The 26,951-nt window shown below is 41.4% G+C and overlaps 1 protein-coding gene across 3 annotated transcripts in view; it reads right to left on the bottom strand.

The window, feature by feature from the left end:
• Nucleotides 1-26,951, bottom strand: part of ST8SIA5 (ST8 alpha-N-acetyl-neuraminide alpha-2,8-sialyltransferase 5) — a 120,459-nt gene that overhangs the window by 36,603 nt on the left and 56,905 nt on the right. For 2 of the 3 annotated variants that reach the window (XM_044657829.1, XM_044657830.1), the window contains one exon: nucleotides 5,053-5,145. The exons of the other annotated variant lie outside the window; for it this stretch is intronic. In XM_044657829.1, the coding sequence (XP_044513764.1) occupies nucleotides 5,053-5,145 (93 nt within the window). The remainder of the gene's footprint in view (nucleotides 1-5,052; nucleotides 5,146-26,951) is intronic. 3 annotated transcript variants of the gene reach the window in all.

Genomic DNA, 26,951 nt, shown 5'->3' with positions numbered 1-26,951 from the left:
CTTCCCCTCTCTCTGCCTGGCACACCATTCTGTGAGAGTCAGGAGAGAGGTGCTATTTCACAGTCTTCCTTCACCCTCAGCCCGAGGGGAAATGGTCCCACTTCACACCAAGGCTGCTCTGCTCCACCTGTCAGACACCCACATCACACCTCTCTCTCCATTACTACCACCACTACTCCCCACTATGGCTGCTCCCACATGCCTTCTCCCCAAAGAAATGATCCAGAAGAAAAAACATCCAGGCTGGCATTTTCCCCAACAATAGGAAGCCCAAACCTGGCTCTTTACTAGGTCCCAGTCCTCACAGCACTGAGATGTCTGAAGGATGGCCTATTTGAATACTTTTGGGAACAGAGAAGGTTTTGCCTTAAAAAGGGAGGGGAGGAATTTGGCCCAGATTTTCCTCCCTAGTAAATTTCAACCCAGACTACCCTAATTCCCAACAATTTCTCTTCTCTTCAGAGCCCAAGGTGGGCATCAGCTCTAGCAGGTAGTCTAGGAATGGCACTCAGTGTGACTCTCCGAATGCCATGAGGTTTGATTCCCTGCCTCCCAGCCCTGATGTGTTTGTTACCTGTGGGAGATGAGAGGGGTCCTGTAGGAAATCCCCTCATCCAGATTCTAGAGGACAAAGTGCTATGTAGCCAGGTTCAAAAGTGAGTGTGTAATGACCCTTAAACTCAAGAGACTTGGCCTCAAATCGCACTTACAACTTTGTGTGATCATGGACAAATCAATTCATTTTCCTGAATCTCAGTTTCCTCATCTGTAAATGGCGAATGATAACACTTGCTATTACCTACCACATCGCTTAGTGTAAAGAATGCATTTTAAAAACCTTAGAGTACAATATTCAATGTAAGGCAGTATGGCATAATCCATGGAGAGCTGGCCTTGCTTTCAGGGGGATCTCGACTCCAGTCCTGCCTTCTGATATGTACTGACATCAAGACCCTGGGACAAGGCTCTTAACCTCAGTGCCCCCAGACAATTCTCTAAGGTTACAAATTTGGTAGGGAGAATTCCTCACCTGGAGCTCTTTACACTGATGAAATCACAGGTCAAGTCAAAAAGGGAGAGAGAAAAAAGAGAGAAAAAAAAGTCCTTATTAAACCCAGCATCATAAAGAAATCAGTTGAGCCATATAAGTGAATAACTAAAGCTTATCTTTTTAGTGTCAAAAAAAATTGCTTTTGTCTTAACAGTTTTAAAGGAAGTCTCTAAATGTATCCTAGATTTCTCTGCTTTCTTAAGCAAAAGAACTGAACATAGTGTCATAGAAAGAGTTGGAAGGAACCTTGGAAATCATCTATCAGGAATTAACCTTTTCTCCATGACTCATCACTCTGAATATCAATTGCATTTTGCTTTAATACAGTCATGCCTTCAGGGCAAAACATCCTTACCTACACAAAATGGCCCCAGATTGGTGTTTTTTGAGTACTGTGTCTGCTTTGTAGAGTTTTTCTCTAAGTAAGGCTGTCAGCTATCACTTCTTCCTGCTTATGCCAGCCCTTCTGTCCCTTCTTCTAATATATTATACATGAAAACCAGATCACCAAGCATATTAGAATCATGCCCAAAATAAAAGTAAATCGCTTCTGAGTAAGAGCCTACGGGGGCTCATTTTTGAATAAAGTGAATGTGTTTTTGGATCAACTACTTTGGCTTCCCAGATGCCTTTATTTGCCTACTTTGGGATTCCTGGCTACCTTCCAGTTAATCCAGGTTGCCAGATCATTGAACTCTCAATAAAGAGAATAGTAATGAAGTTCATAGTTATTACTAATGTAGTAATAATAATTCAATTTAAAATTTACTGAGCACCTACTAGTATTATGTTCCCATCAACCACACACATATACACACATTTTTGGAGTTTTCCAGTTGTCAACATTTCCAAAGATAGAAATTATGTCAAGTGGCTAAATTATTTCCATGATTCTGACTGCTTTTACTCAGAGGAAGGAGTTTGGTACCAATCAGAACATGTAAGCAAGGCATTTTCCTTGGAGGAAAAAAAAAGTTTGCCTTAATTTCCATTCTATTGGGAATAAAGTACTACCCAGAATTTAGTAGATTACTTATTAATTTTTCTCAGTGCCCTTAAGTTGCTCTGTGTCCTGTTAAACTTGCCATCCAAACTTTCTCAGCCTTAATTAAGTGCACATCTGGTCATAGTATACTCTCATGATTCTACAGTGTGATTCAGAGGATGTTCATAGTTATAGTAAGAACCACATCAAACTTCTTTGTATGCCCTCAACATATACACAGAACTGGGCATACAGAACGTTCTCAATAGTTCCTTACTGGTCAAATGTTTTGAATGTAAGGCAGTTTCAGACTTAAGAAGAATGAAGTACAAAACCCCTAGCCTGGCATTCAAGGTCCCTGTCAATCTGGTCCCAACCTACTTTTCCCATCTTATCCTCCCCACCCTGTTCCTCTATACCAACCCCCTACTCCATCAAGACTGGTGTATTATTTACTGTTCTGAACATGTCCCATGTATTCCCATCTCTGTAGTTTCAATTTTATCATTTCTCATCTTTCCACCTAAAATATTCTCCTTTCTTCTCTCCATTTGTCTAGCTATAACCCACCCTCCAGAATCAGCTCAAGTTCCACCTCTTTCCTGGAGTCTTTCCTGTATACCTGTGCCCACAGTGGTGGAGGAACCATTCCCTCTGGTCTCTCAGAGAAGCTTTTTATCATTTCACTCATCTAGCCTTTGGCGTAGACTATTTTTGCATCATTGGCAAATTTTTTATGACTCCATACTCTCTTCCCACCCAAACTGTAAGAATTCTAAGGACAAGAACACCTTGCTCTACTCCTCTTCCTAGCCTCATAACTTGTGAAGAATAAGATGCTCATTAAATGCTGTTTCTGATTTTGAAGAGAAGAGAGACAACAGAGTACCACAAGCTAATCCTAATTTACCCCCCAAATTGGGCTTTGTATCTCCCCTCCTTTTTACCTCTAAGTTCTTATAGGGAAAACCAGGGAAATTAACTTAAATATTATTTGTGGGTTCAGTGGGGTGGATAGGAGACAGGAAAGGATGATGGATAGGACTTTACAAGCCAGGGAACCAGGTTTAACTATAAGAGGAATGAAAAAAATATCCTTACTCTCTGACCTCTACTCCATCACCACACATTCACTCTTCAATCCCTTGCAATCCAGCTTCTTGTGCTTTCTCTCTGATGAAATATTCTCTCAAAATTTAACAGCGATCTCTTAGCTGCAAATTCCAATGGCTTTTTCTTAATCCTCATCCTAAATGAATTCTCTATAGCTTTTGACACTGTTATCCATACTTTTCTTCTGTATATGCTCTCCTCCCTTGGCTTCTGGGATACTTTTCTTTCCTAGTTTTTCTACCCGTCTGACCACTCCTCAGTCTTCTTTGCTGATTCATTATCCATTTCCCACCCCATCCCCCTGTATGAATGTCAGCTAAAACTCTGCCCTGGGACTCCTCTTCTCCTACAATTATCTCTTTCCCCTTTGGAACTTCCCCTAAAGCCAACAATCCTCCAAATTTTCCAATTTCTGTTGAGGGCACCACCATCTTTCCATTCATCCAAGTTCATAAGCTTGTGGTGATCCTCGACTCTTTCCCTCACCTTATCTAATCAGTTGCAATGTCCTGTCAATTGTACCTTCTCTACTTCATCTCTTGTATCTTCTATTTCTTTCTCTCTGCTCTCAAGGACACTTCGTTAACTCAGCCCTTCATCATCATTCACCTCAGCTATCGTGAAAGCCTCCTAATTGATCTTCCTTCTGGTCTCTCCCTTCTCCAATCCATCCTTCACATAAATGTCAAAATCATTTTCCTGAGGCAGAAGTCTGAACATATCACTCCCCTGCTTGAAAAATGTCAATGGCTTCCTGGTGCCTCTAGGACAAAATATAAACTTCTCCACTTGGGTTTTAAGGTCCTCTCTAAATTGGCTTCAACCTACATTTTTTTAAATCTAATTGCTCTTTAATCCTTTTCTTTTTCACACAAGACACATTCTAGCCATAGAGAACCAACTGCTCTTTGTACTATCTTCTTGCTACTATCTTCCATCTCTGTGCACTCAGAGCATTAGAGTTGGAATTCTGAGACCTGGAATTCACTCCTTCTTCATCCCTGCATTTCTGAGTCCCTCTCTCCCTTCAAGGCTCAGCTCTAGCGCCACTCCCTGCATTCAACCTATCCCCACTCCCTCTAGCTGATCATGGCCTCTCTCTCCTCAAAAATTACTCAAGTACTTTGTCGGGATCCTCCTTTCTTTGCTCATGTACTAATTTGCATTGTGTTTTCCTGAGAATATGTTATGTCTCTACTAGTATAGCATGGGCCCCTTGAGAGCAGGAACGGCTTCTTTTCTGCTTTCCAGAGTCTAGCATGATGCCTTGGACGTGATAGATAATAAATAGTTGTCTTTCTGAACTGAACTGAATTGAAACTGAAACCAATTGAACTGAATTGACTTCACTGAAAATGACCAGTAAGATTAGTTGGCCAACTATATGGACATGAGCCTGGTTGCTCAAACAAGGTATTCAGACGTCCCATCCATCCTTCTGCCTGTCCTGAAATACGGGGAAGATGTTTCATAACACAAATTTCAAGCTGAAAGGGACCTTTCAGTCCATTATGTCCAACTGCCTTATTTTACAGATGAAGAAAATGAGGCATAGAGACCTACCCAGGGTCACATGGCTAGCAAGTATCTGAGTCAGAATTTGAGCCCAAGTTTTCCTGGCTCTGGCTCCTGTGCCCTCTTTTCTTACTAGAAGGTGTCCCAAACTTCTTCGTAAAGTTTTTAAGTCTTTAATAACAGAAAATTGCACTGAGATTTTGGGGCTACCCCTGGGCTTCGTAGGATTATAAATAATGAAACTACAACTTGGGAGTTCTCAAATCCAAACCTTTCATTTCACAGATGAGGCAGGAAAGGGACTCGCCCAGGGTCACATAGGTTATCATTGGCTTAAAAGTTCTCCTGTCCGATCTAGCTGGAAAATTCTTGATAAGAGGACACTTACATAGACAGCACCTTCACCTCCAGAATTTCATGGCGAAGTTCCAGGCATCTGGTGGAGTTATACTCAAAAGGCCCCTCATAAAATTCGAAGTACCTGAGGATGGAGACACAGGGACCTAGTTACAGCTTGAAGCAAGCATTGCAGGGGAAGGAAGGGAGACAGCAAAGCAGCCTTAGGGGCTCCCTCCTTTACCACTTTTGGCATTCTCATGTTAGTCATGAAGGCACTGAAGTCAAGATCAAGTAAACATAGAAAAACTTTAAAAGTTAGCCCCAGGGGGACCCTATATTCCACAATATCAGGGATGGATCATTTCAATTGTCAGTTATCTAGGGCTCTCTCATTCCGGGGCCTCCATCTCCCCTGGAGTTTGTCATCATTAGACTGAAACAAGTCACATCCGTGTTCCAGTTTAAGGGCAGCTTTGGTCCAAAGGGGTCAGAGGTGGCCAGAAGGCTGAAGACCCATTTCTGTATTTTCAGGTGTTCCTCCTGATTTCCCATGACCACCAGTAACAGCATTTACTCAAGGCTGGATTGTGAACCTCAAGTCTGTCTTCAGTGCCTTGAGTTCTGGTTTTCTGCCTTTTACAGTGCTCTGCCCACCCAAAACCCAACTTCAACCCCTTCTACCCCACCCCCAAAGCCACCCCTTACAGAGCTCTGCCCTCTGGAAAAGCTCTCCACACCAGCACCTACACCTCAATAGGAATGAAAATCCCAACCAGATGGATTTCTCTTCTAAACTGGTATTGGCTTGCCCCTCCCCAAAGGGTAAGAATGTTCTCTTCTCTCCCCTTTCTCTTCAAATTCTGATCACCATTCTTAGCTGAGCTCATGTGCCACCTCCTACAAGAGGCCTTTAATAATTCCCCCCAGATGTTAGGTCCCCCTGCTCTATTATTTTATGATTTAAAAAATTTACCTTCTGCTTTAGAATTGGTACTAAGACTCATTTCTAAGACAGAAGAGCAGTATGAGTTAGGTAACTGAGGTTAAGGGACTTGCTCAGGGTCATGAAGTTAGGAAGTGTCTGAGGCCACATTTAACCCAACACCTCCGTCGGCATGCCTGGCTCTCCATTCCACAGAGCCACCTGGCTGCCTCTTATAATTATTTTCATGTATTTTTGCTTACTTATCTGTATATATGTTATCCTCCCAATCTCCAAATATATAGAATGTAAGCTCTTTGAGGGCCAGAGTATTTATTTTTGTCTTTGTATATCAAGTACCATTGCATGCAATATTTATTAAATGCTTCTTGAATTGAAATTAATTTTAAATTGCTCTTACAATTACACAAAAGCCTCTATTCTCTGGCAAAGGAATGTGAAGCATCCACCAGCAGTTTACAGATTATCATAGGCAGGTCTCTGAATGTCAGAGCAAGAAAGGTGTTCAGATCTGATTTAATTCAACTCCCTTCAGTCCATTAGGGAAAGCTTCTTTTGCTTCTCTCTTTCCTCCAATTGTTGGCACTCCCCAGCTCCTCCAATTACCTTCTATTCATTTATCTGTGTATTTATTAGACCTTGAGCCTCCCCTTCTTCCCCTCTCCCAAGCAGAACGGAATCTCTTGGGAGGCAGGGACTGATTTATTTATTTTTCTTAGTACACACAGCAGGTGCTTAATAAAAATTTGTTGAATTGAATTGAAAGTTATATGCCATGGATTAACTAGGTGGTTCAGTGGATAAAGAGCCAGACCTGGAGACAGGAGATCCTGGGTTCAAACTTAACTTTAGATACTTCTTAACTCTGTGATCCTGGGCAAGTCACTTAACTCCCATTACCCAGCCTTTACTGTTCTTCTGCCTTGGAAGTCATGTTTAGTTTAGTTTTAAAACAGAAGGTAAGAGTTAAAAAGAATTCAAAAAAAAAAAAGAAATGGAGGAGGAGTAAGGGAGAGGGAAAGGAAGAGGGAAAGGGAGAGGAAGAAGGAGAGGGAGAAGGAGAAGAGGGGAGAGAGAGAAAGAGAGAAAAAGAGAGAGAGAGAGAGAGAGAGAGAGAGAGAGAGAGAGAGAGAGAGTGTGAGTGAGTGAGTTAGCCAGTTCATGCCCCAGCTAGAATATGAAACCTGGTCTTCTAGTCCTAGAACAAACATATTTCCATGACAACACACTGAAGAAAACAAACATTCGAATAGATTAAATCTGTTGCTTCATGTGCATAAACTTATTCATGTACCGAGAGGGAGTGAGGTATGAAAAGACTGCCAGCTGGAGGGTCAGGAGAGTCCTGGGTTTGAATTCTGCCCCTGACACTGGATAATTCTATGACCTTGGTTGGACTAGATGACCTCTAACCCCCAGCTCTAGCCCTGATCATCTTGATGTCATACAATATTTTAAATATTTTATATATATATATATGTTTCTGCCTAACTTTCCTCATTTATAAAATAGGATCATAATCCCTGTGTTACTTAATATCACAGGTTTCCTGGGAAAAGCAAATTAGATGATACATAAAAAAGTTCTCAAGTGGATTGAGAGCCAAACCTAGAAACGGGAGGTCCTGGGTTCAAATCTGGCCTCAGACACTTCCTACCTGTGTGACCCTGGGCAAGTCCCTTAATCCCCATTGCCCAGCCCTTACTAATATTCTGCCTTGGTTCTAAGATGGAAGGTAAGGGTTTTAAAAAAGAAAAGAAAATACTTTGCCATTCATGAGTGGTACCTATTTATAAATATATATTCTGTGACCAATTAATGTATTTATTGATGTTCATTAGTCTATATCAGTGATTCCCAAAGTGGGTGCCACCACCCCTTGGTGGGTGCTGCATCGATCCAGGAAGGCTGTGATGGCCACAGGTGCATTTATCTTTCCTATTAATTGCTATTAAAATTTTTAAAAAATTAATTTCCATGGGGCTAAGTAATATTTTTTCTGGAAAGGGGGTGGTAGGCCAAAAAAGTTTGGGAACCAATCTATAGCATAGATTTCTGGGTGGTGCATTGAATAGAGAACTGGGCCTAGAATCAGGAAAATCTGAATTCAAATCCAGCCTCAGTCACTTACTGGCTGTGTGACCCCGAGCAAGTCACTCAACCCTTTTAGCCTCAATTTCCTCTTCTAGAAAATGATCTGGAATAGAAAATGGCAAAAATACACTCCAGTATCTTTGCCAAGAAAAGTCCATAAGGGTGTCACATAGATTCAGACATATTTGAAACAAATGAACAACAAGAAGTCCATGGCATCTGTGAAAATAAATGGAGGACAGGCAAAGGACTTCCCCAAATTAGCGTTGGGACCCTCTGCTTCTTATTCCTTCTGAGTGATTTTCAGAGATCTTTGCAAGCCAGAGATCACTCTACTACTCAGTTACTTCTGTAATTTTAGTTGAAATAATATACAGCAGGTAGCCCAAAAACAGAGAAAGAAAACTACAGACCAATCTCCCTAATGAACATAGATGCAAAAATCTTAAATAGAATACTAGCAAAGAGACTCCAGCAAGTAATTAAGAAAATCATTCACCAAGATCAAGTGGGATTTAAACCAGGAATGCAAGGTTGGTTCAACATTAGGAAAACCATCCACATAATTGACCATATCAACAGTCTAACAAACAAAAATCACATGATTATCTCAATAGATGCTGAAAAAGCCTTTGACAAAATACAGCATCCATTCCTATTGAAAACACTGAAAAGTATAGGAAATAATATACAACTAACATTTGTATGGCTCTTTCTTTGTGCTGGGCACTGTGCTCTGCCCTCTTCCATTATTATCTCATTTGACTCTGGAAGATTCTATCATCCCCACTTGAAAGATGAGGAAACTGAGGCAAACAGAGGTTAAGTGACTTGCCGGGAGTCACAGAGCTAGTGAAGTGTCTGAGGCTGGATTTAAACTCGGATCTTCCTGACTCCAGACCCATTACCTCCAGATCCACCTACCCCCAATCACAAACATAGGTGGGAGGCTGAGCGGCAGAGCTCCGTGGAAGCACGTTTCCTCGCTCTCCTCAGCAGGGTAACGAGCCCAAGCGTCAATCAGAGCTGAGTCCATGGCCCTTCATACAGCAAGAAGAGCCGGCAAAATGCGGATGCAGACCCAGATGGTGCCAGAGACTTCAGTCTTAAATAAGCAGCCGCTCGCCCAAGCCTGGAGCTGGCACCAGATTCTGGCAGCCAGCCTACAGCAGCCTCTGTGCAAGCCTGAGGGCTGGACTGATCACGGAGAGAGGGGGAAGGGTTCCAAAAAGAGGATGTCCGGCCTTTGGACCCTGAGGCACTCTCAATCAATCATCGCTCTAAACTGAGTGGCCACTGGCACTCTCTACGGGTCTTGGTTAGGGGTCAGTCTTTAACAATATTCCCGGCAGTCAAAATGAAGTATTGGAAATAGAGCCATCCACCTGAATCAGGAAAATCTGGGTTCAAGTTTCCCCTCCCGACACCATTTGTGTGACCATGGGCAAGGCAGTGACCAGTCAGTCCATTAACAAGCATTTATTATGTGACAGCCATTGAGCTAAGCACCAGAGATACCAAAGCCAAAATAAACTCTGCCCTCGTGGAGTGTACATTCTAAAGGGGGAAATGGCACATTTGCACCAAAAGTATATTCAATATAAATACGGAATCGTTGGAGGGTAACCTTGGAAGGGAAGACATTGGCCCCTGGGAAAATACTGGAGAAAATGGACCTTGAAATGAGACTAGAGGAATCCAGAAGGTGCAAAAAGTAGAGCTAAAGGGCAATTAGGTGACTCAGTGGTCTGAGAGCCAAAGCTAGAGATGGGAGATCCTATAGTCAAATCTGGTCTCAGACACTTCTTAAACCTATGATCCTGGGAAAGTCACTTAACCCCAACTGCCTAACCCTTAACATTCTTCTGCCCTGGAATAGATACTTAGCACTGATTCTAAGGCAAAAGGTAAGGAGTTTTGTTTTGTTTTAAAGAAAAGGTGGAGATGGTAGGGAGAATTTTCCAGACTGGGAATGGAGGACAGTCAGGGCAGAGACAAGCTGGAGCATCGTGTATGAGAAGCATAAGTCAATATGGCTAGACCTCTGAGTGTGTGGAATGTAAAAAAATGACAAAGATAGGTAGGAACCCAGGTGTATAGGACTTTAAAAAAGCAGAGGTCATTATATTTGATTCTGGAGGTAATAGATTGCCGTTGGAGTTTATTAAGTAAGGAAATGAAAGGTAAAAACTGAGCTTTAGGAAAATCACTATGTACCCATATAATAGGACTATTTTGTTTGTGTTTTTAAACCCTTACCTTCTTTTTTCTTTTTTTTTTAATTTTTATTTTGAATATTTTTCCCTAGTTACATGTTTCATGCTCTTTCCCTCTCTCTCAAACCTCCCAACTCCCCCCCCCTTAGCTAATGCACAATTCCACTGTGTTAAACCCTTACCTTCTGTCTTAGAATAGCGTTTTATCAGGTACAAGACAACAGGGATTAAGTGACTTGCCCAGAGTCACACAGCTAGGAAGTGTCTGAAGCCAGTTTGAACCCAGGACCTCCCTTCTCTAGACCTGGCTCTCAATCCACTATGCCATCAAACTGCTCCTCCCTAGGACTGTTTTTAGGCTCAAATGAGATAATATGATTAATAGACCTTGCAAACTTGAAAATGATACATGAATATCAGTTATTATTATTATTATTATTATTATCCTTTATACTTTAGCCTTAAAATCCAATTAGATTGTCAGGCCTATCTCCTATTAACTGTGTGACCTTGAATCATTCACTTCTCTCAGCCTCAATTTTCTCATTTGTAAAATAAAGATAATAATTCACCATGCTCTCTCTTTCAGGATTGTATTATGAAGATCCAAGAAGGTAATAGATGTTTAAAAAAATATATCTTGAAAAGTATGTTGTTCATATGTTTATTAAGTAGCTAGCATTGGTCTGAACACAGAGCAAATGTTCCATCAGTACTTACAGAATGGAAGAGAATTTCTTCCCCAGACTGGTGTTGGTCAGTTTTCTGGGCATTGTCTTTGCTCCATACACATTGCACTTCTCACACCAAGAGGATAAGAGCTGCCAGTAAAACTCACCTAACAGACTCTCTAACAGTAGCAGGTCAAGCAACTTTTAAGTATTATTATATACAGAGTATAAATGCCAACTGACATTAAATAAACCTTACAGCCCCCTTGATTCTTCTCAGATCTATAGATTAGGAAGCAGAACCAAAGGTGCTGTCCAAATCATCTAAGGAAGATTTTTGCCTACTTGTTCTCCATCAATAAGCATCAGGGGCCAAGCTTGTGGGGTGGGGGATGGAAAAAGCAGATAGAGGTAGGTCAAAATTGCTTCCCCAGCATTCAAAGTCCTATATAATCTTTTAAAGAGAAATGTATATTATATATTTATTTTTAGCATTCATTTGTAATATATATTTCTTTCTTCAGTTACATGTAGAAACAATTTTTGATAATTGTTTTCTGACATTTTAGAATTTGGATTTTCTTTTTTGTTTTTTCTTTTTTAAACCCTTACCTTCTGTCTCGGAATCAATACTGTGTATGGTCTCCAAGGCAGAAGAGTGGAAAGGGTAGGCAATGGGGGTCAAGTGACTTGCCCAGGGTCACACAGCTAGGCAGTGTCTGAGGCCATATTTGAACCTAGGACCTCCCATCTGGCTCTCAATCCACTGAGCTACCCAGCTATCCCTGGATTCTCTTTCTCCTTCCCTTCCTCTCCCCACTCCCTCTGGCAGCAAATAATCTGATGTAGGTTCTACCAGTACTTTCATCCAATACATATTTCCATATTGCTTCATGTCCTATTGAAGGCACATATCACACATACAATAAAAATGACATGAAGGAAATAAAATGGAAGATTACATGCTTTGCTCTGCACTCAGATTCCAACAGTTCCTTCTTTGGTTGTGGATAGTATTTTGATCCTGAGTCCTTCACGGTTATCTTGCTTAGTGTTCATTTTTTTTAAGCTTGAGTTCCAAATTCTCTCCCTCCTTTCAGTACCTCCCCCACCAATTAAAAAGGCAAGCAATATGATACAATTAAATATGTGAAATCGTGATAAAATATATTTCCATATTAGCTATGTTGCCAAAAAAAGCAAGTAAAATAAAGTGAAAAAATGTATGCTTCAATCTACATTCAGAGTACATCAGTTTTCTCTCTGGAGATGAAGAGCATTTTTCATCAAAAGTTCTTTGGAATTGTCTTGGGCCATTGTCTTGATCAGAATAGCTAAGTCATTCACAGCTGATCATCATTATAATGTTGTTGTTTATATATAATTTCTCCTGGTTATGCACACTTCACTTTGCATCCATTTGTGTAAGTTTTCCCAGATCTTTCAGAAATCATCCTACTCATCATTTCTTATAGCACAATGAAATATTCCGTTTCAATCATATGCTGCAATTTGTTCAGCCATTTCCCAATTGGTGGACATCCATTCAATTTCCAACTCTTTTGCCACTACTAAAAGAGTTGCTATAAACACTTTTGTAAAAATAGATCCTCTCCCCTTTTTTTATTCTTTGGGATACAGACCTAGTAGGGATGCTGTGGGCTCAAAACATATGTACAATTTTATAGTCCTTGGGACTTAGTTCCAGATTGCTCTCCAGAATGCTTGTATCAGTTCACAACTCCAACTGCAGTGTATTAGTGTCCCAATTTTCCCACATCCTCACTACCATGAATAATTTTCCTTTTCTGTCATATTAGTTAATCTGATAAGTGTGAGGTAGTACCTCAGAGTTGTTTTAATTTGTATTTCTCTAACCAATAATGATTTAGAACATCTTTATATTATTATATAGATAGCTTTGATTTCTCTGTCTGAAAACTATCTGTTCATATTCTTTGACCATTTATTAATGGATGAATGACTTATATTCTTATGATTTGAGAATTAAAATTTAAGAAATGAGGTCTTTATCAGAGACACTTGCTGTAAAAAAATTTCCCCCAACTTTCTGATTTCCTTCTAATCTTGGTTGTATTGTTTTTGTTTGTACCAAAACTTTTAAATTTAATGTCATCAGAATTATCCATTTTATATCCCATAATGCTCTCTATTTTTGGTTTTGCCATAAATTCTTCCCCGAGCCATAGATTTGACAGGTAAACTATTCCATGCTCCCCTGATTTGCTTATGGTATTACCCTTTATCTCTAAATCATGTACCCATTTTGACATTATCTTGGTATATGGTATGGATGTTAGTCTACACCTAGTTTCTTCCATACTGCTTTCCATCTTTCCCAGCAGTTTTTGTCAAATAGTCTTATCCCAAAACTGGGTCTTTGGGTTTATCAAACACTAGAGTACTATAGTCATTTACTACTGTGTATTGTGATCCTAATCTGTTCCACTGATCTGATACACTTTCTTAGCCAGTTCCAGCTTGTTTTGATGATTATAGTTTTATATATAGTCTGAGATCTGGTACAACTAGGTCACCTTTCTTCACTTTTTAAAAATCAATCCAGATGAGTTTTGTTATTATTTTTTCTAGCTCCATAGAATAATTTTTTGTACTTTGATTGGTATGGCACTGAACAGGTAAATTAATTTAGGCAGAATTATTATTTTTATTATATTGGCTCAGCCTCTCCATGATCAATGAACACCTTTCCAATTGTTTAGATCTGACTTTATTTGTCTGAAAAGTGTTTTGTAATTGTGTTCATATGCTTCCTCAGTTTGTCTTGGAAGGTAGACTCTAGTATGTTTTAAATTGTCTAGTTATTTTAAATGAAATATCTCTTTCTACTTGTTTTTACCTTTTACTTGTACTTTCCCTAATTCTGCTCCACTCAAGCCATTCTTCTCATGACTCTGGATATACTAATTCATCCCCTACGTCCAAGCCAATGGCCCCTCACCCTCCTCTCCATCTTTCATTTGATTTAAATAGCTTACTTTGTCACAAAGTGCTTTACAGAGATAGCCAAGTTGAATGAATTCTGATCTTCCTTTTTGACCCCTCAGACTTGAAAGACTATGAACACCAGGAAGGAAGGAGATTTGGTACAGAGTTGAAAAATGGTTTGTCAGTGTCTCTCTCCTTTCTGTAGCCCCTTGCCCCATGCTATGTCTCCAAAAGATATAGCCATAAGGACCTGAGATAAGCAGGGAGAAAAGTGAGGCAGCATCCTGGGGACAAGGAAGTTGGCTGAAAGAGAAACCAAAAATAAGACTGATTCATGGCGAAGAAAGCTGGATCAGACTGAGAGCAAAAAATCTAGTGAGAAGAGTTGCAGACGATCCACAGAGTGCTTGAGGAACACTGTGAGGTGCTCACCATGAGACTTTAAGGGCTTTGGAGGAAAACACTTTAGATTCATCTGTGATAAGAACTAAACAAGAACTAGAACTGACTTTAAATATCCTCTAGAAACACTTGCTTAATCACGTGGTTCGATGGGAATATGATTGGGGATGTAGACTCTAAGCGACCTAGTGCAAATATTAATAATATGGAAATAGGTCTTGATCAATGACACACGTAAAGCCCATTGGAATTACTCATTGGCTGGTGGGGGAAGGGAGGGAAAGAACATGAATCATGTAACCATAGAAAAATATTCTAAATCAATTTATTAAAGAGAATTTTTCAAAAGAAAAAGAAATTTGACTTTGATCTTGGAAAATAAATAAACAAACAAGCACAAAAATAAATAAATGGATGGATGGATGGATGGATGGATGAATAAATAAATAAATGTTATCTAGACCAACCCCTTTATTTTACAGATGGGGAACCTGAAGCCCGAGAAATTGAAGGACTTGTCCAAGATCACACAGAATATTTGAATCCAGTTCCTCAGACATACCATTTTTCTTTCTGCCACAGAATGCTGTCTTAGAATTTACAGTGTTCTTCTTATAATACAACTTTTTTCTCCTCTACCAGTGCTTGCAAAGACAGAGTTCATACAGTGGAGAGATTTCCCATATTTTCTGGTAGGGGACATGAGACATGAACTGCACTAAAGTTTCCCAAAATGTGACCTTGGAATCTTTCACACAAGTTTTCCCATTTTTTTAATCTCATTGGAAAATCACAACAATCCTGTGAGGTCATGAATGGAAGTATTAGGTCCATTTCATTGATGAGGATACAAGCATCATAAACTTAAAACTCATTAAATTGAAATGACTTGATAGTCACATAGCTACTAAGTGAGAGAACCATGACTTGAAGTCCTTACACCACTTGAGACCTTATATAATCTTGGTCAAGTCATCAAGTCTCTCAACCTGTTTCCATAGCCATAAAATTAGAGGGTTGAGCTAGATAACCTTGCAGGTCCCAGCCACCTCTAAATCTAGGGTCCTCCTTTGCTTTAGGTTTCCTTCCTCAATTCCTTTGGCTCAAGTCTTATTTCCTCTATGAACCATGCTATCCACCCAATGCCTCTTTATCCAGCCTACCTATATCCCTCTTCTCCAAACTTCTACAAAATTATTTTCTGCACCACAAAATCTGGTACTGCGTTACATTTGTTTCTTCGGTCTCTGAGTAAATGCTAATTAACTAGCTATCATGTACAAGGCATTATGCTGGGGGCTTTGGAGACCGGGAGATGAAGATGACAAAGTCCTATCTCAAGAGTTCCTTGAATAAACCACTAGGAAGAGTCAGCTAGGTGACTCAGTGAATTGAAAGCCAGGTCCAGAGACAGGAGGCTCTGGATTGAAATCTGGCCTCAGTCTCGTCTTGGCTGTGTGACCCTGGGCAAGTCACTTACCCCCCATTGCCTAGCCCTTACTGCTCTTCTGCCTTGGAATCAATTCACAGTATTGATTCTAAGATGCAAGGTTAGGATTTTAAAATAAATAAAATAAACCATTGGGGAATGGATGACCCAGGAATTTGTCTTAATCCTTTTCAGAACCAGTTTCTGCCCCTCATAGTAATAAGTTCCATTTGTTTACTGCTAATGTCCTTCCTACTCGTTGCCCTACTCTCCTCCCTCAGGTTCCAAGGAAGAGATTCATTTTCCTATCCTGGGATTTCGTAGAATCCCAGAATTTCAGAGCAGAAAAGCCCTTGAAGATCATTTAGTTTGAGCTTTTTTCATGTATTTTTTGGACACCCTGGTGAAGACTATGTCCTAATCAGACTAATACGTTTAAATACATAAAATAAAATACATGGGATTATAAAGAAGACTAATAATGTAGCATAAAATAATAATCTGTATAATAATATATACATAATAATGCAATATACATAAGTCTAAATATACAAATTCTCACATTAGCTATTAGCATTAGAAAATTATAAACTGAATGGGCCTTCTTTTGGATAAACTGAAATTCAAATTAGAGACCATCTGAAAGTTAAAAGGAATATGGAAATAGGTTTTGATCAATGACACATGTAAAACCCAGTAGAATTGCTCTTTGGCTATGGAAGGGAGGGAAAGAACATGAGTCATGTAACCATGGAAAAATATTCTAAATTAATCAATAAAAAAATGAAAAATGAAACTTAAAAGGCTCCTCCTGATAAATGTCATGTAAAATCTCTTTTTTCCCCTCCCTCTCACCTTTCATCCCTCCCCTCCTTAAAAAAACAAGTAATATGATATAGATTGTACATACATTATTGTGTAATACATTTCCCTGTCTGTCATGTTGTAAAATAAGAGATGTATTGCTTATACCACAGAAAATCTTGTTTTTAATATTCTTTTTGGTGAATGGAAAAGCCCGGCCTGTGTGGATCTATAGATATATTCTATGAGCTAGAAATACTAGGAAAGAATTCAACTTTGTATTTTTAAAAGGATTAAAAGACTGATTGGACCTGGGATAAGAGGGGGACCGATGCTGGAGAGGTCCGTGTGTGCTTTCTAGGCCCAAATCTGTCCAAATAGTCCCCGTAGGGTGCCCACAGGGTGCCTCTCCCTTTCATAGTAAGTTCTGATCCTGAGGAACCTAACTAGGCTCCACTGATCTTTTCCACCGCTAACTTGCTGGTGCAGAAGAGACACATGTTTGACATGGACAGGCGGAAGGGGCAGGAGAAGGAAGAAAAGATGGGAACAAAGAACAGTGCGCCTCCCTGCCATGAGGAAGCAGGAGAGATGGTTTAAGTGACAGGGATAGAGTTGGTCCCCAGCAAAGCTTTTTGCTGTTTGAGAGCGGGAGGGAGCAGAGCTTGCATCCTTCGCCTTTGCTTGCTCAGGGGTTTGGGCTCCAGAATTATGGGGAGGAGGGAGCAGAAGAGGAAAGAATGCCGAGTCCTCCTCTTGTCTCCAGATCCATCCTTTGGCATCCCAGGAGGGAGGCATTCTAGAAAAGGGGAATGAAAAGGTTACAGCAAGGTGGCTCAGTGGATAGAGAGCCAGACCTAGAGATGGGAGGTCCTGGTTTCAAATCTAGCCTCAAATACTTCCTCACTGCGTGACCCTGGGCAAGTCACTCCACCCCCGCTGCCTGACCCTCGCCCCTCTAATGCCTTGGAAACATTACGCAGTGTTGATTCTAAGACGGAAAATAAGTGGGTTGTTGTTGGGGAGGGGCGTTGCGGAATGAAGGCATCGTGGCCCTGGGTTTAAGACTGACGAGCCTCTGGAACTCACTTTAGAGCCTCTGGGCCAAAGACTGAGCGTCGGGGAGGCTCGTGTCTGTAAAAGGAAGGGCGGGGGAGGGCAGGAGGAAGGCTAACCACTCATCTAATAGAGTCCTTTATTTATATACCACTTTACAGCTGGGAGAGCTCCAGCATCTCAGAGGCCATCGAGACCAGAATCTCTTCCACGGGTGGGCATGGCGCTGGCGTGCACCTGCCAGCCCTGCTGTTGGAAGAGGCTACGGTTGGCTGTCTCTTGAGTTGGAGACTTCTGAGCAGCAGGAAGGCTACAGCAACTCGGGTGCGAGCCCCGAAAGAGGGGGTCATGTGGCTCCCTACGGAGGGGCAAACCTGGCTAGGCTGAAAAAAAAAAAAAAGACCGAGCCCAAGCTTCCATGTGGATCAGTCTTAGACTGGGAGTGGCTTCTGCACTTCCAGCCTGGGTGAGATAGTGAGACAGAGATAGAGAGACCGAGACACAGACCCGGAGACAGAGACGGACAGAGAGAGAGAAAGAGAGACAGACAGAGAGAGAAACAGACGGACAGAGACAGACAGACAGACAGACACAGACACAGAGACTCAGAGAGGGAGAAAGAAAAGACAAAGAGGGAGACAGACAGACAGACACAAAAAGATTGAAAGATAGAGACAGAAACAGAGAGGGAGAAAGCGAGGGAGAGACAGACAGAGAGGGAGACAGACAAAGACAGACAGACAGACAGACACAGACACAGACAGAGAGAGAGGAAAAGACAGACAGACAGACAGACAGACAGAAACAAAGACAGACAGAGATGGGGAGGAGAGAGGAGGAAAGACAGACAGACATAGAGAAGAAGAGAGAAAGAGACAGAGACAGAGGGGGTAGGAACGGACAGAGACAGAGAGAGGGAGATACAGAAAGACAGAGATAGGGAAGGTAGGAGAGGGAGAGAGAGGAAAAGACAGACAGTCAGAGACAGAGAAGGAGGGGAAGAGAGACAGAGGGAGAGAGAAATTAATAAATTTGTCTACAATATGTATTTAAGTGACCATGCAATCTTCAACAGAAGACTTCCAACAAAAGGAATTCATATTTGTGAATTCAAATTTGGCCTCAGACACTCACTAGCTGTGTGATCCTAAGCAAGTCACTTGACTGCCTCAGTTTCCTCATCTATGCAGATGAGGAGAAGGAAATGACAGTATCTTTTCTATGGAAATCATAAACGGGGTCACAAAGAATCAGATGTCCAAAAAATGACTAAACCACCACAACATCCCAAAGCACTCCATTCCATTTTGGGGCAGCTTTAATTATTAGGAATTTTTTTCTCTGATATCAAGAATAAATTTTCTTCTTTGTACACTCCAGTCCTTTCTCCTAGTTCTGCCCTTTGGGGCCAAATGGAAGAAGTTGAATCCCATGCCTGTAAAACAGACCATTATATCAGATTATGGAATTAAAGAATGTTAGAGCTGGAAATAACACATACCTAGCTTCCTTTGAGATCACTGAGCTCAGACTTTCCCTTTCCATGTTGACCATACACTTCCCTCTGATAGATAAGGAAACTGAGCTAAGAGAAGTTTTTGACTTGCCTGAGGCTACACAGTTAGTAAGCGGCAGAGTGGGGTCTTCAATCTTGATTTCTCATCTTCTCCCCTCAAGTTCTTTCTACTCCATCTCAATCTCCTTGAAGGCAGCCATCCTCCCTTGAAGGCAGCTCCTCCTAATCATTGATCATTCTCTTCTCCTGGCTAAACACACCCAATTCCTTCAGTGGCATGGCTCCAGTCCTCTAGCCATCTGGGTTATCTTTCCTTTCAATGCTCCAGATGGTCAACATCCTTCTGAAAGTTCAGTGCCCAAAATTGAACACAATGTTCCAGAAGGCTGACTAGGACAGAGCAGAGTGGAACTCTGATCTCTCTTATTCTTAAGCACTCTGCTTCTATTAATGCAGGCTGAGATCAATACATCGGTAGATCTGTGACCTTACTGGTGTGAGTACTCCTTCCATCATCGGAGACTCCTCACTGCTAAGATCTCTTCTAGATCTAAGTTTTCTGATCCACGTTTCCTTGTCAGTCCTCCTCTGGGGATCTGTCTAAAGTGCTTGTACTTGTAAAGTGAGTTTTGTACTAGGTCGGTGGTACCAGTACAATGCCAAGGCTTTTCCTTGGGCTACTCTTGACCAGACCACTTCCTTTTCCAATCATGGAGTTGCCAAATAAGTCATTACAGACAGGTGGTGATCCCATGAGGGGTTTTTTTGGCTACTATGTCATACCAAGCTTGCAACCCACCCAAAACACAAAAAAACATCCATGTCTTTTACCTATAAACTGTCCTATAGCCTCAACTCCTCGCATTCCTTACTTGTGAAACCCATCTCTCTAAGTGTAGGACATTACATTTATTTGCAATAAAATTCATCTTACTAGATTTTACTTATTATTCTAATTTGTCAAGATATTTTTGTATCCTGGTACCGGAATCAGGAAAACTCATCTTCCCGAGTTCAAATCTGTCCTCAGATCGATGTGTGACCACAGAAAAGTGACTTAACCCTGTTTGCCTCAGTTTCCTCATCTCTAAAATGAGCTGCTGAAGGAAATGAAACCACTCCAATATCTTTGCCAAGAAAACCCCAAATGAGGTCACAAAGAGTCAGGCTGAACTGAAATGACTGAACAACCACCATCTATCATCCACCATGTTAACTACACCTCCCAGCTTCACACATGAAGCACACATTTGATAAGCATCCAATAAAGTGCCCCATAAAATAGCTTCCAAAGTGTTTTCTTTATAACATATTATATATATACATATATATATATAAAGTCTATAAGTGACATCATCTCCCCCCTTTTTTTAAACCTTTACCTTCTGTCTTAGAATCAATAGTATGTATTGATTCCAAGATAGAAGAGTGGTAAGGGCTAGGCAATGGGGGATAAGTGACTTGCTCAGGACCACACAGCTAGGAAATGTCCAGGGCCAAATTTGAACCCAGGACCTTCCCTTTCTAGCCTGACTCTCAATCCACTGAGCACCCTATTATCCCCTCTTTACAGATGAAGATTCATAGAAATTAAGTGATTTACCCACAATCATACAGCTAGTAATTGGTTGAGGCAGATGACTCAGAACCCAATGCTCTTTTCATTACACATGGAAAAAATTACCATTGACTAAAAGGCCATGAATTTCAAAGCCTGCAGGGATATGTGGGGTATTTTCTTGGTGGAGAATTTTCTTTGGCTAAATCCCCTGGATCATACATAAGTGCTTTGGTTTATAAGAGACTCCCCAAAGGGAAACATATGCCAAGTGTGGAAAGGTCTTCCTAGAAAGCATTAACCCTAGCCTGATCACAAAGAGTGGTTTTGTAGCCTCCCCAATGCCGAAATAAGGAGTGGAGAAAACCCAAGAAACCAGGTTCCCATTAGCCTATTCCAGACACCAGGGCCAGGTGGTAGAAGCCTGTCTGTTCTGTGGGCAGTCAACACTTCTCAGCTCATTTCTCATTTCTTTGGTGGCTCCATCCAATCCTGGCAGCAGGCAGAGACACCTCTTGTTGTGGCTGGGGGGCTCCCCAGAGCCACTGAGGCTAAATTCTTTTAGGGTTTCCTCTGCAACCATCCCCTCCACCATCACCACCCCCCATCACTCTAACTGCAGTAGTGTTTCTGTGAGCTCAGAGCTATTTCTAGAATCAGAACAGCTGCAGTCTCAAGATATCATGTTCCCCATCAAAAGTGTATAGAGAAATCCAAGTTTGAAAATTGTACCCTGACAATTCAAATGACCCAGTGCTTCTTCTCTGAGAGGCACTGGCTTAAAGCAGTGAACTGGAAGGGGGTGGGAAGGGAAGGAAGTGAGGAAGAGATTGGGGAGGACCAGCATTGACACAGCTTGCTGGGGGAAGAATTCTTCAGATATAATGGAAAGGGCTGAACTAGGAGTCAAGAGGACTTTATTTTTGTCCTGACTTTCTCACCAACTAGCCATGGGGCTCTGGGCAAATCAGCTTCTCCAAGCTTCATGTTCCTTATCTCTATTTATTTTAATACTTGAATGGCCCTGAGACATGCATTCCTCACACAGATCATTCCAGCTCCTTTGCATTGGCGTTCCACAGGACTGGAATATACTTCCTTCTTATCTCTACCTTAAAAGTCCTTCCCTTCCTTTTACAATGCAGTTTAGATACCATCTTCTGCAGGAAGCATCTCCCAGGTCTCCAAACTGCTCATGGTTACCCTCCTAAACTCTGTTGTTTATGGTGGCCAACTCTTCAGGACCCCTTTGGAGTTTTCCTGGCATAGATACTAAAGTGGTTTGCCAATTCTTTTTCTCCAGTTCATTTTATAGATGAAAAAACTGAGGAAAACAAGGTTAAGTGACTTGCCCAGGGTCACACAGCTAATAAGTATCTGAGGCTAGATTTGAACCCAGGTCCTCCTGATTCCTGGTCTGGTTCTCAATCCACTGAGACACCTAGCTGCTCCTTTGTCCATCTCTACATGAATACTCTATCAAGTTCTCCATCCCGGAGACCTTCCTCTGTTTTGATTTATTTTCCTTTTTGCTATTTGGTGGATACCAGTGCAGTATTCACTGCTTTCCTTCTCTCTTTCTAAATGACCCACCCACCTTTTTTTCATTCAGACATGTCCTTGATGATGTCATTTGTGCCATTTTTTGAATATGCGTCATCATTGGGTAAATATGCTGGATTCTGCTTACACCCACCATGTGTTTTTCCATTGTCCTTTGAGTCACCTGCAATTTTGATTCTTCTAAGGCTATGGTGTTCCAAAATTTGCAGCCCCAGAGCATCACAGAGAGAATATTGATGTGGAAGAGTTAGGCGTTTGCAGCAATGAGCAGCTTGGAATCATTGAAATGCTACACAATGACCTAATTTTCTTCATCCGCAAAATGGGGATAATAATCCGTTCTTTACTGGCCTCACAGAGCTCTTCTAAGAATTTTAAAAGATAATGAATGTATTAAGTGCTTGAAAAAAACATAAAGGGTGGCAGAACTGAGGTTAGTGATTTTCAGTGCTGGTGGGAAGGACAAAGGTTGTTACAAGCTTCACCAATCTTTTGCAATCTAAGTCTGGAGTCAATTGGCTTGATGACCCAGGATATTGGGTCATGAGCAAATATGTTTGATGATTCTTTCTTACACCGTTCTACCCCATTGCCTAGCAGTTCGGCCAAGTGGATTCCATGGGAGGGTGTGAAGTGGATGAAGACTAGCATGACCCAAAGGTAAAGTAAGAATTAAAAGAAATTTTAGATACTAATTCAAAAAAGAATTCAGGGCTGCTCATCCACCTTTGGTATCCACCTTTCACCCAACTCTCACCTGCAGCTCCAAGAAGCTGGAGCATATGCAGTGGCCGCCCCCACCCGGTAAAATTGTCCAAGCAGAGGGGCTAAACCAGTTTGAGGATAAAAGACAGGCCTCCAACCCATCAGTAGCTAAGGGGATGCCTGCTCCAAGCACATGAAGACTTCTCCCACTTGGAATGGTAGATAAGAACCATCCAATGGCCATCCAACGGCTGACACAGGCTCTGTGGAGTATTTAGAGTTTGGTCAGACATTGAAGACTTCAAGGTCATTCACTGCATCCTGGGCCATTGCTAGTCATCCTTACTTTTGACTTACGAACAGACTTTGATGACTTTGAAAGAAAGATGGAGACTAACAACTTGGTGCAACTTTGCCTCACTTAAATCCAATTCAATGAAGGCAAGACATCATCAAGTGAGGTCATCGATCCTCTTTGAAAATGAAGAATGAGGGGGGAAGCTAGGTGGTTCAATGGATAGAGAGTCAGGTCTAGAGATGGAAGATTCTGGGTTCAAATCTGGCCTCAGACACCTTCTAGCTGTGTGACTTTGGGTAAGTCATTTAATCCTCATCGCCTACCCCTTACCACTTCTGCCTTGGAATCAGTACACAGAATTGGTTCTAAGATAGAAGATAAGGGGAAAAAAAGGAAAGGAAAGAGGAAACAAACAGCAAAAAAAGAGTTTAGTTTAAGGACCCCCCCCTCTAAACTGTAGTAGGCAAAAAGAAGCTTAAAAGATAAACTTAACATAAGTGTGAGGGCTTTTGCTGCCTGCCTATTTAAGTGAGGCTACAAAAATCCCAAAGGTATGGCGACAGAAGCTAAGTCTTCTCTCCATTTTGGTAGAAGAGGCTGTACAGCAGCTTTAATACAGAAAATTAATTGATCGATAAACCAGCAAATATTTATTACTTGCCTGCTACATACCAAACACTATGTGCTAAGCTCTGAAAATATCAGAAAAGGACAAGTCCCTGCCTGCCCTCCAGGGGCTCATAGTCTAAAGGAAGAGACAACAAATAACCAACAAAGGAGCTATATGTAGGATAAACAAGAAATAATTAACAGAGGAAAGGCACCAAGAGAGGTTGGGAAAAACGTAAGATTTTAATTGGGACTTAAGGAAACCAGAGAGGTTGGCAGCCTGAGTTAAGAGAGAAAGCTGAGCAAGGAGGTCTGTGCTACTGGATCAAAGGGGCATAAATAATAAGGGGGCTAGAAAAGTAGAAGGGGGTGGGTTATGAAAGGTTTCAAATGACAGGAGATTTAAAAATTTAATTCTGAAGGCAATAGGGAGCCACAGGAGTTTATTGAGTAGGGGGTGACACGGTTAGATCTCTGCTTTAGGAAAAGTCACTCTGACAGCTGAATGGAGGATAGATTAGAGTGGGGAGAGCCTTGAAGCAGGCAATCCCACAGCCAGGCTTTTGCAATAGTCCAGACATGAGGTGATAAGGGCCAGAACTAGAGGGATGGCAGGGTCAGAGGAGAGGGGTTGGAGCATATTTGAGAATGTTGAAGTAGATGGGACGTGGCAACTTAGTGGATATGAGGGGTGAGAGGGAGTGAAGAATCTACAATGATTCTTGGGTTGTGAACTGAGAGACAGGGAAGATAGTGTTGCCCTCCATGGTAATTAGGGAAGAGGGGTTTAGAGGGAAATATAATGAGTTAAGTTTTAGACATATTGAATTTAAGATGTCTACTAGATACCCAGTTTGAAAGGACTGAAAGGCAGTTGCAGATGTAAATCTGGAGGTCCTCAGAGAGGCTGGTCGGAATAGGTAGATTTGAGAATCATCCACAAAGAAATGGTAATGAAATCCACAGGAACTGAGACTACCAGGTGAAGTAATATATTGAGGGAGAAGAAAAAAAGAACCCAGGAAGGAACCCCAAGGGACATCTATTGTTAGAGGGAGTGATCTGGACAGGGGACCAGCAAAGAAGGCAGAGAAGTAGCAGACAGATGAGAGAGAGAATCAGAAGAGAATGGTGTCCCAAAAACCTAGAAAGAAAAGAATATTGAGGAAGCCAGAGGGATCCACAGTGTCAATGGCTGCAGAAAAGTGGAGGAGAATGAGGATTGAGAAAAGGATTTAGCAACTAAAAGATCATTGTGGCACAGCTACATGACTCAGTGAATAGAGTAACAGGCATGGAGACAGGAGTTCTGGATTTAGGTACTTCATAGCTCTGTGACCCTGGACAAGTCACTTAATTGGTTCTAAGATGGAAGGCAAGGTTGTTTTTTTTTCCCCTAAGGTCATTAGTAACTGGAAAAGAGCATTTCAAATGAATGATGTCTGGGTTGTAAGGGTTAAAAAGAGAAAGAGAGAAAGAAAGTGGAGGCATCTATTTTAGACGACCAGAGGAGAGCACCCAATGACCCCAAAATATTGTGAGACAGTCAAAGACCAGTGGATGGTTACAGAAACATGAAGCAAAACATCTAAGCAGAGATGCCAAGCAGAGAAGAAAGATGCCCAGGCAAACAGGCATCAGAGAAAAAAGCGAAGCAGAGGACCCCAACTCTTCAGAAAAAATCATTTCATTTATCAAAGGACATCAGGGGGGATCCAGAGGAATATTTGGCCCCAACCTTGGGTAGATCCTGGCTGTAGGTGTTCCCTACACAGGTGCTTCTCTTTGTACATTCCCTAGCCACCAATGTTACCAGACCATGTACATTCTCAGTATGTATCTCCTCCCTCAGTGCTGAAAGAGTTGTTGTTCAATCGTTTCAGTCGTATCTGACTCTTTGTGATCCCATCTGGGGTTTTCATGGCAAGGATTCTGGAATAGCTTGTCATTTCCTTCTGCAGCTCATTTGACAGATGAAGAAACTGAGGCATACAGGATTAAGTAATTTGTCCAGGGTCACACAGCTCATAAATGTCTAAGGACAAATTTGAACTCGTATCTTCCTGACTCCACGCCCAGCTCTATCCATCATGCCACTCAGCTGCTTTAGCGAAACAGTATATGCCTTTATATGTATGGGGATGGAGGTGTGGTGAAATCTTCTCACTTCTCTTAGATGATGAGATGCCTTTGCCATTTTTTTAGCCCTTATCTTCCATCTTAGAATGAATGGGTTCTAAGGCAAAAGAGTGGTAAGGGGTAGTCAATTGGGGTTAAGTGACTCGGCCAAGGCCATACAGCTAGAAAGTATCTAGAACCCAGAAAAACTCTTGTCTTCAGGCATGATGCTCTCTATCCACTGAGCCACCTAGCTGCTCCCAATGCCTTTGTCTTTTGCTTCTTGTTCTAGTAAAAGAAGCACACTGCTGGGAGCTCACAAGCTGTGGTTTGAATATATGTTGACCTGGAAAGTACTGAAGACCTGATGTAACATTCTGGGAACTCATACAAGCAGGGTACTAGTTGTTACATTATTTGTGATGTTTCTATGATGCATTCAACTTCCATTCAACAACTATTTACTGAGAAACTGGTGCATGCAAGGCACTGGGCTTCTGTGACATTATTCTTACCTACAAGGAGCTTATCATCAACCCAAGAAGATGAAGTAAGTATTTAAGAAGGAAAGGAAACAAGCTTAACTTAAGCACCAGGCTAAGCACTTTATAAATATTATTTCATCTGATCCTCGTAACAACCCTGGGAAGTAAGTACAGTAATTATTATCCCCATTTTACAGTCAAAGAAACCAATGCAGGCAAGTTGAACAACTTCTCCAAGATCACACAGTTAGTGAGTTTCTGAGCCTGGATTTGGAATCAACTGTTTTTTTTTATTAGACATTTATTAATATTCATTTTTAATCTGTTTACATACTTTATGCCCCTACTTTCCCCTTCACCCCCCGCTCTCCCCCCACCCATGGCCAATGCACATTTCCACTGGTTGTAAAAAGTGTCCTTGTTCAGGGTCTATTTCCCATTCATGTCTGCCTCAGTCCATGCATTCAAGCAATTGTTTATCTTATATGTTTCCTCTCCTGCAGTCCTTCCT

Source organism: Gracilinanus agilis, chromosome 1 (assembly GCF_016433145.1).
Source record: "Gracilinanus agilis isolate LMUSP501 chromosome 1, AgileGrace, whole genome shotgun sequence".
NCBI lineage: Eukaryota > Metazoa > Chordata > Mammalia > Didelphimorphia > Didelphidae > Gracilinanus > Gracilinanus agilis.
The sequence above is the reverse complement of the archived record's forward strand: the minus strand, read 5'-3'. Positions and strand labels throughout refer to the sequence as shown.